The sequence below is a fragment of the Charadrius vociferus genome, unplaced genomic scaffold (assembly GCF_000708025.1).
Source record: "Charadrius vociferus isolate BGI_N301 unplaced genomic scaffold, ASM70802v2 scaffold787, whole genome shotgun sequence".
NCBI lineage: Eukaryota > Metazoa > Chordata > Aves > Charadriiformes > Charadriidae > Charadrius > Charadrius vociferus.
The window spans coordinates 318,061-327,953 of record NW_009649307.1 but is presented as its reverse complement, the minus strand read 5'-3'; the positions used below and the strand labels follow the sequence as shown (position 1 = coordinate 327,953).

The 9,893-nt window shown below is 56.7% G+C and overlaps 1 protein-coding gene across 1 annotated transcript in view; it reads left to right on the top strand.

Annotated features, from left to right (window-relative positions):
- The window catches only part of MPRIP (myosin phosphatase Rho interacting protein), a 77,487-nt gene that overhangs the window by 12,897 nt on the left and 54,697 nt on the right, over positions 1–9,893 (top strand). Inside the window, 1 exon segment of the mRNA XM_009889220.1 lies at positions 442–507. Within this exon segment, the coding sequence (XP_009887522.1) occupies positions 505–507 (3 nt within the window). The 5' untranslated portion in view covers positions 442–504.

Genomic DNA, 9,893 nt, shown 5'->3' with positions numbered 1-9,893 from the left:
GGGGCAAGCAACCCCAAAAGAGCCTCATATTGGGTGCTAACAGAGCCAGGCAGTAAATCAGCATGGAGCGATGTGTGGTGGTGCAGGCAGTGCCCTGGCAGAGCCCCGCCAGATGGCCTGGCAGGACCTTGCTTTGCAAAGCCCACAACACCCTGAACGGCTGAATTTGGGGTGTGAGGGGCTGAGCAGAAGTACTTCTGCAATGTTCATCAACCTTTAGGAACGGTCCCTGCAGTGTCAGGGAGGTTTTTTGCTTTTTTGGCAGTTGTGGTCCAGTGCTCAGTGGGACGTGGGCATGTGCATGTGTTGTCACGAGTCCCCTGCCTTGAAGGGGTTTCGGTGCCTTTTCTCTGCCCCATCTTTGTGGGGCACAGCTCTGGTGCCCCCAGCGGAGGGCCGGTGGGCGCTGCTGTGACCCTGCCTTGCTGTTTTCTCTTGCAGAAATGGCAGCGTCGGTTCTTCATCCTCTACGAGCACGGGCTGCTGCGCTATGCCCTCGACGAGATGGTAAGTGCTGCCCGGTGGAGGCGCGTGGCCGGATTCGGGCTGTGGGGGTCAGCCAGGGCCACCTCTGCTGCCCGCGGAGGAGCCTCTGGCAATGCTCCGGGTATGGTGTGGGGAGGTCTCTGCTGAACTGGTGAAGAGTTTTGCTCGCTGGGTTTGACTTACTGCCAGGCTGGGTTTGCGTGGGAGCTTGGTGGATAGCCAATGGAGGATGGTGAGTGTTCAGGAGGGTCCCACCTGGCTTGGGGTTGATCAGTTGCTGACAGACCCCATGCTGGTGGGGTCCCCAGGGTCCCCCCACTCCTTTCTGCTCTGCCCTGTGCCAGCTCGGGTTTGGTGGTGGTGAATCGCACAGTGAATCGCCTCGGCAGTGCCGGTGAAGGAGGCCCTCCCTAGTGATGCTGTGGAAAGTAGGTCAGCTGGAACGCCTTCCCACGGTTTCCACGCTGCCGCCGCTGCTCCCCTCGGTAAAACAGAGCCAGGAGAGGAAAGGAAGGGAAACCCCCTCATCCTCTGCGAGCTGCAAGGTGGGGCCGATGAGCCCAGCGGGGTCAGCCCTACCCGTGACCGCCTGGGGCTGCTGATTTATCCCCCTGGCTACAGCAAACCCGTGGGAGGGTGCCCAAGGTGGAGTGTGCCAGCACGGCAGGGCAGGCGCCCGTCTGCTGGGATCTGCCTGGGCGGGAGGCTCAGGAAGCCGGGCGCAGTGGGATGCGGGGCAGTGTATGTGCACACACGTGGGGCCGGGACATGTGAGGACCTGCATCTGCGGCAGGGAGGCTCCCTGCGAGGGCGGCATGTCTCCGTCCTTCTTCGAGGGCACTGCAGGATGGGGAGGCATGGCAGCAGAGAGTGTTGCTCGAGTTTCATGCCTTGTTTGTTTGTATTTTTTTTTTCTTGGGGTTGATCCAAGTGCCCTAAATAATTTAAATGTCTCGGGTAGGAGCGGTGGAGGCTTTCAGTACGTTTCTAGCGTCTCGGCAACCTCGCTCTGCACTGGGCTGGTGTTTCATGTCCTACAGCGACAGGAGAGCAGTGTGCGGCTGGCTGGGGAGATGCCCTGATCTGAGGAGAAGTGGAAGGATCTTGGGAAACCCAATTTTTAATGGTTTTCTTGCTGTTTTGCATCCCTGGGAGGGTTGACCAGCCCCAGGTGCTGCTGCATCTGAGCAGGAGCCAACGGGCAGTGCCCCAGCCTGGTGGCCTGCCCTCAGGACCTCGTGGCATCGCAGGGCACCATTGCTGGAGAGCGTGCAGAGGATGGGGGAGCATCCTGCAGTTCGCTAGGCACCTCTTGGACTTTTTCCCCTTAAGAAGGGGAAAAAGCGGGGGAAAAAAAAAAAACAAACCAAAGGGAGTGTGCAGATGTGCAGCGTGGGTTGGTGGTGTGGGCAGTGGATGTACCACTGTGCTGGCACCTCTCTGTGCTGGACCACCCTTCTCAGCTGCTGCTGGGTCCCTGCACCCCTCCAGCGCTGCGTGCCCTGTGGGACAGCTTTGATCCAGCAGAGCACCACTTAGACAAGGCACTGGGACTTGCTGTCCCTGTGGCCATTTGTGGTACGATGGGTCCCACTGGAGGAGGGCAGGAGGGCTCAGTCCGACCTCACCATGGCCATAGATGGAGGAGATGGTTGTGACTCCCTTCTTCTCTTCGGGGTCTGACACATGGTGTAAAAATACCCTCCTGACCTTTCTGCGGAGCACATCACTGCGTGGGATCCACACTGCTGTTTGCATTGACTCTGCTAAAGGTGTCACTTGGCCATAGTTGGGCACAGCCTCCCCTGGCCCCTTCCAGCCTGCGGCTCTGGAGCATCCCCTGCTGCGATGGGGCAGGATGAACATGCCCGCCCCCGGCCCGGGCAGGAAACGACGGGGTTTTTTTGTTGCTGCTCATCCCATGCAGGAGCAGGGCTGGGGGCTGAGGAAGGACAGACAAGGACCGTCTTCTTCCACATGTGGGAATGCGTCCTGTGGCGTGTCTTCCGCGTGACCTTGGGGGAAGTTGTTTCTCTGCCAAACCGCCAGTCCCTGACCCCTCTGCATCGGGCGCCAGGACGGCTCTGCTGGCGGGACCGGGGCCCTCCTCCATCATCCACCATGCCCCTGCAGAGTCCTGCCCTCACCCTATTCCCTGCGGCAGGGACAGGCCACCAGGAGGCTGCATTTATGAGGGGTCAGGTAACTCTCGCACAGGTTTGCTGGTGGTTCCCGGGGGTAACCGGTGCCCACTGCAGTGTGGGTTTCTGCTCCAGCAGGACCCTGATCCCAGTACTCCTAAGCTCACAGCAAAACCCGCTGTGTCACAACCAAGTGCCAGTGTGGGCGTTAGCCCTTGGCTGGTCTGCACGAGGAGGGGGGACACGTGAGGAGCAGCCGGGTGCAGTGTTTTGAGCACATCTGGGCTCAGCTGCAGTGCAGCTTTCCCACCCAGACAAGGCTAGAGCATGGCTCAGAGGGTTTGGGATGCCCCTGCCACCATTCCACAGCATCAGGCTGTGGTGGCTGGATGTTGGGGATCACTGGAGGGGACTGGTGGCACTCAGGTCAAGCTGTCAGCAGGCAGGTCCCCTCAGAGGGATGTGAGGACCCAGCCCCATGCCCACCACACCTTGGGCACTGCTGGCTGGGGTTGCTGGGGGACACTGGTTTCTCCCCCAAGGTGCTCGCCTGCTTCCCGCCTGTGGCTCTCCACCCGTCCGGCTGTGCCGGCTCCTTGCCATGTCCCCACCGCCACCACAAGCCAGGGAGGAGTAACAGAGCCGGCACCTTGTCCAGGAGGTGCCTCTCCCACACACAGCAGGGACACTTTTTTTTTGCATGGAGCATCCACTTTGCAGCCCATACAGGGATGATCTGCCCCCAGTTACCCCCCTCCTGTGGGAGCTGGGTGGGGGTCCCATAGGGGCCGTGGTGCGGGGGCAGCCTCCGCAGCGTGGCAGGAGCCGAGCGGCAGCTGGCCGGAGACCTCCCAGGCTGCTGCGAGCGGGGATTGAATTGCTGTGCCTTGAACCTGTTAGACATTAATTTTGTGGGTTTGGCAATTTATGCTCTTATTAAAAGCGGGAGGGAGGGGTGGGCTCGGGAGGGGAGCCCTGGGCTGGCGATGGCAGCAGAGACGTTCCCGTGGCCAGGGGGACTCTACTCCTCGCTCCCAGTGAGTTGGAGTGCAGAAGGGGGGCTCGAAGCCTGGCCATGAGCTGGGGAGACCTCAGGGGGTCCCCAAAGACGTTGGTGCTGTGGTACACAGAGGCCATGGGACAGGGCAGCCTTGAGTGCAGGAGACTTTCGCCGTGGGATGGGTCAAATTTGGTGTTGGATCAGAGCATTTGGGGCATGGAAGGCCCTTAGCAGAAGGTGGGACAAGCAGGCACCAGCCACCCTGCTGGCATCAGACCCCTCCCAAGACCTGCCCATGGGTGTCCTGGAGCTGATCCTAAGTCTGCTCCTGCTCAGCTGCCTTCTTTCTCTATGTCCATCTTTCCGTCTCTCCGTCCTTTCTCTGCCGTATTTTCACTCTGAAAACCCAAACCAGTTCTGCATGGTGTCTGCAGTGGGGAGGACATGCGTGGGCGATGGACCTCCATCCCCTCAGACCCAGGTTGAGCTGCCAGACTCGCTCCCTGGGGTCTCCCTCTTTCACTCTGGGTGCCGTTCCTGCCAGCAGCCCCGGCCTCCTGCCAGCACCCGTCTGGCCTCTAGCAACACCAAGCGGAGCGCATCCCCTTCCCCTCCGCAGGGAGCGTGCCAGCAGCCGTTCCCGGCTCTACCGATCCCCGGCTAAGCCGAACCTGCTCAGACGTGCAGGAATTCCTCCCTCCCAGCCGCGGGTGGGTGCGGAGGTTGTGTGATCACTCGGGGTTGCCTTCCCATGCTGAACCACCGATTACCCCTCTGCGCTGGCTCGTTCCTGCCGTTTGATAAACCTCCGTGCTGGGCCAGATGATGTACAGGGGCTGATGTTTCTCAGCAGCAGCAGGAGGATGGTGAAAATGCTCTTATCTTGCATTGAGGGAAGGCAAAAAAGAGTGTGACAGGGAGCCGGGGACAGGCTTGGGGACGAGCTGCTGCGATGCGGGTGTCCAAGGACATTTGCTCCCATGTGCTCCCCAGTCTTATGGTACTTTCTTGGTTTTTCCGAGAGATGCATTCCCTGATTCCCCATGGCATGGAGTGCGAGTCTAAAGCTTGTCAAAGGACCTAAGCCAAGGCAAATGCGTCCAAAGACTTGTTTTGGAGGTGGAAGAGTCACCCAAGCAGCTTAGACCTTTGGTACTTAAGGATATTTGAAACTAGAGAGGATAAAGTCCTCAGCCTGTGGGGAAACAGCCCTGCCTGGGCTGGGAGGGATTGTGCTCAGTCACTCGAGGGGACGAGGGGGGACCCATGCCAGGATGGTGAGTGACACCTCCCCTGCTAGCTGCCTGCCCCGTGGCTGCCTCCTGGCACAGTCTGCCTGGGGGGAGATGCCCGAACTCGTGCTGGTGGCTGCAACCCTCTGATGTTGCCTCACGCTGCGCGAGTTCTCAGTCCTCCTGGTAAAACACCCTACAGTCCCCAGTGAAACCACCGCCGCCGCTGCAGCAGGACAGCATCCCGGCACCACGGTACCGGGGCGGTTCAGGAGGTTTCGGTTGAGGTATAGGAGCTGCCACAAAAATTGTGCCAGGGTAAGGGGATCAAGCTGGAGAGTGGCAAGTGCAGAGCATTTGCCTCCTTTTGTTTTGATTGCTGTGATCTATAATTAGTGGCCGAGGCTTCTATAAATAGAGCCTTGCTGCGTGGGAACCTAGTGGAGAGGCAGTGGGTGCGCAAGAAGGGGTTTTGCAGGGATGGAGAGTGCTGTCCCATCCATCCCTGGACCTGCAGGTGGACGATGGCCTCAGCACCTCCTGGGGACAGATCCAGCCCTGTGGCTAGAGCAGGTCAGAGAAGAGGGCCTGGATCTCCAGCCTGGCTTCTTAATTGCTCATTACGTGTCCATGGGCCAGGCCTAGTCTCTGTGCCTCAGTTTACCCCTCTGCCACTTCCCGTGGGCTGGGGTTTATACTAGGTTGGCATTTGTGCCAGTGCTTTGCCCCCAGCGAGAGCTGCATCCTCCCTGGAGGTGTTCTCCCATCGCTCCAGGCCTCCTTTCGGTGGCTGCCTGAGACTATATTAGTTTTGCTTTATTTTCTTTGTGGATACACTGGTTTGAAAGCAGGACAAGATTCAGGCTCACCTCAGAGCATCTCAAACTTGGTGGTGGTGTGGATAACTCCATCTTCTGGATGGGCTTTCCCAGCTCCTCAATGGGCAGCCGTTCCTGGGCACGACGTGTCCTTCTCCCAGCAAACTGGCCTTGCTTCATGTCTGGCACCTTCCAGTGTGGTGGGGCAAAGTGTGAGGATGGGGTGGATGCCCTGCCTCTACCCTACCCCTTATTTGCTGGAGTCAATTTGCTTTCTAAAACTGGGGAGGGGCCATTAAGACTGCTGTTTGCGGAGAGTCTAAAAGAATGCTTAAACCAGTAGTCCGCTGCCTCCGTGCCAGGGTTTGCTTCTGCGTATAGGGTTGAGTGGTTGCATCCTCCATGAGGCAACCCTTCCCAGGCTCGCAGCACAGTAGTCCTGCTCCTAAGTGAGGAACTCAGGCGGACCGTAATAGCTTTAACCTTAGTACGGTGGAGTGGACATCTCTGCTCCAGCCCACGATGGCTGGGAGGGAGGTCAGGAGGGATCCGGGAGCTGATGGGGTCAGGGCAGGATGAAGAGCAAGGCCAGCCCGGCATCTGGCAATGGTTAGGGGAGCACCGGGACCCCTGGACCGGGTGTATAAATAGGAGAAGAGAGGCCAGCTCAGAGGTGGGAGGTCTGGCACCGCGCAGGGGGCTGCCGGGTCACATCTGGAGCCCTGCGCGGCCCCTGGCCCCGCTCCCGGCCATGGGAGCCTAAGGAATGGATAAATGGGTAAAAAAGGAGAACGGTGTAAGCGTCGGTGGCTGCTGGTGGGGGATCGGAGCAAGGGAGCAATGCATACCCGCCGAAGCTGTGATGCATAGACGCATGTAATTGTTATTTCCTAATCAATCCTCCCCCCAAATTCTCTTTATTTGGAAGAAAGGGGCATTTTAAAACATCACCATCAGCAGAGCTGCGCCGTGCTAATTTTCGTCGTAGTTCCCTCCTTTGTCATTTATATTGTTTTAAGAAGCCAAGAATCTGTGCATGTGTTTTTTTCCTCCTTTTCAGATCAAAGCAGTTTACTTCAGTCTTGGCACAGAATGGAAATTCATTGGCAGGGATTAAAAACGAACCTTAAACATCCTGGCCTCTCTGTCCTTACTTTTTCCACACGTTTCACCATTTAAGTGTTTCCAAGCTGTCCCTGCACCCTCCTCCACGGGAGCACCAGGCTTTACAAAGCCCTGTTCCCCTTGTCCCCAGTGTTTTCCCCCCATGGACACAATTTTGCCGGTACCTCTGTGTGCCAGATCTCCAAGACTTTCAGTTTCTGTTTAGCATAAAAAGCTTTTGGATTGAATCAAAGTGTGTTTCAAATTTAAAATAAGCTGAAACAGAAAGGGCTGGAGGGGAGCGGCTGTGCGAGGCTCGGATGGTGGTAGGGACCCTGTCCCCACCCCAGATTTTTTCCAGGGCATGGGTCTGACTTGGTCTTGCAGCAGGAGGAATTTCTTCCTGGCTTCTCTGGTTTTTGGTTCGACCCCAATGGAGGGGGAAAGCGACCCCTTGCATGGCCGCATCCTGCAATGGTCCAGAGGTGGTGTGTCACCTCGGTGAATGCTGGTGATAGTGCCCTGCCAGTCCCACCAGTTTATGCAATGGAGGTGGGGAAATGGCACCATCCAGGAGCTCCTGGATTCCTGGTCATGGTGTGGATGGAAATGATGCAGGATGTGAACTGGCTGGGATGGGAGTGATGGGCAACGGTGGGCAGAGAGCCAGGGAAATAACTGGTTTGGTGTGGAGTGGGGTGGAAGACGGCCTGTGGGGAGGTTTCACCTGGGATGTTCAGTGCATATCTCAAAGATGATGCAGTAGAAATAAGGAAATCTTGGGAATAATTGGGGAACAGCAATCCTTTCTCCTCCAGGAGAAGAACATCTGAAGTCAGGGTGCAAGGGAGAGGGGTCAAAGCATATCCTTGTGATGGCTCTACAGGAGATGTAGAGACAGCGCAAGCGCTGGTGGTTCTGGACAGAGGTCAGAGATCTTTGATGGATTTGTTGTGTTTAATTTTCAGCACTGCTTTTGGGGAAAAATAATCCATGAACGTGGAGGGAGCCCTGGGAACTTGTTACCCAGGACATTGCTGAAGCTGAGACCAAGCAGCCTTGAAGGGGTTGGGAGGATAAGCAGATCTTCATTCATGGTCTTTCTAATATTGATGTCTTGCATGATGCTGATCCAGGGTCATTTTGTTTACTGGGGTTGGGTGTGGGGATCCCGTAACAGTGGCCTTCAGGGGGTTCATGTCTTCCCTTTTCTGTCTGCTCAAAGTGTCTGTTTCCAGTTGCTGCTGCAGGTGGGTCCTGCTGTCAAGGCACCTGTGGGCACCTCCATGAATGGTTCCTTACCCTACCCTCTTCTATTTTATCTCTTTTAGTTTGGCTTAGTGTAGTGTTTTGGGAAGTAAAACTGCTGATCTGCAGAAGGGTGGTTTGTGGGGGCTGAGAGAACAGGGAACAGTGAAGGGGTCCTCCAGGGATGGCTCTAACACCAGTCCTGGCACCTGGGTCCATGGCCAGGGACCATTGCTGGGACCCTAAAAATGCTTGGGTTTACTGTGAGCTTAGGTGGATCAAGCTGGCTGTATTTGTTCGTGTCTTGTCGAGCTGATGGAGGACGCTGATGTCCATGTCCAAGCTCCCTGAGAAGGACATTCAGTGCCTGCAGGACCTGCTCGGGAGAGGCCGTGGTGTGAAGCAATCCACGGTGGGAAGTTTGGGAGTTAACAGAGAGGATACAGAGAGTTAACAGAGAGGATGAAAGCAGAGTTGGGAGAGCTCGATGCAGCCAGTGACCTCCTAATGAACAAGCAGCTTTGATGACCTGGCCCAGGTGCTTCCTTCCTGGAAACAACACAGTCCCTATTGTCTTCTGCTGGGCGAGCTGCAAAGCTGGAATTGCTCTTATGCTGAGCAACAAGAACAGGTTCAAGTGGTTTTGTCCTTTCTGCTTTTTCCGTGCTCCTTCATCTCTTGAGACCTAGTGAAGACGTTTGCGTAGAAGACGTGTGCAAGAGCAGGGAGGGAAACGAGCTGGTTTGTAAATTGCATTTGTCTAGTTTACGGGAGGCAGAGTGATACAGGCACTTGGCAGCAGCTGGAGTTTCTTCTTCGTGACTTTTGGAAACCTGGGCTCTGTACCCGTGGCCTCCAGCCTGGCTGCAGGCTCTCGGTGGAAGAAAAATCGTGATCCGCTGTAAAACGTTAATGCAGAAATCAAACCCACCTCCAACGGCATTTAGCGGTGAAGATGTATTGAAATGACACAGCTAATTGCCGAGCGCACACTTACCTTCACGTGAGCCCTTTGGGCCCCGGCTGGTATTCCCACCCTCCGCCTCAGACCTGCCTTTCCTCTGCATCCCACCACGCCATAAACGTCTAACGAAACACAGCACTCCACCAATGGCTCCGAATACCGCAGCGGCGAGTGACAGATGGTAGCACTGGTATTTACTACGGGCAGTTGCTCCAGTTGCTTTTTGCTTTTTTTCCCTTTTTTTTTTTCTTTTCCCCCTCCCCATTTTTCTTTCTGGTGGAGCGGTTGAAATGTCGGCAGTGGGAGGTGGGAGCTCTGCGGTAGTCCCCACAGGCAGCTGAGGACGGGGCTGCAGTGGTGGGTGCCTTCAGTGGGTGCCTGATCGCAGCTCTCTGCAAGCCAAGACAGTGCTGGGCTCTCATGTATCCCCCAGTGGGGATGGCGTTGGTTTTAATTCTTTCCAGCCCTCTCACGGGCCACCGGCTGAGGTCGGTGAGGTCCACCAGTGGGCTGTGGGCTACGGGTTGGGTAAGGTTGGGCAACAGCACTGCTTTTCCTGTTGCGTAAAGGAATCCCTGCAACAAGGGGCATCCCGGTGGCTGGCACATCCCCGTTCCCACCAAAGGTCCCATCTCTGCTGGGTGGTGTGGGGTATCCTGGCCTCGCCTGGTGGGATTCGGTGCTGCAAAACCCTCTGTGGCAGCTGGGAGAGGAGGACGAGGACACGGATGGAACAAGGCAACAAAGCTGCTCCAAAAATCAAAGCGCGTTCCTTTTTTTTTTTTTTTTTTCCCCGGCAGAGATCCTGTATTCATTGATTGTTGACATGACATATGTGGGTTGGAGAAAGGCAGCAGCGGCTTCTGGCAGGCAAGGCAGGGGCTGGGGGGGTCCGGGGGG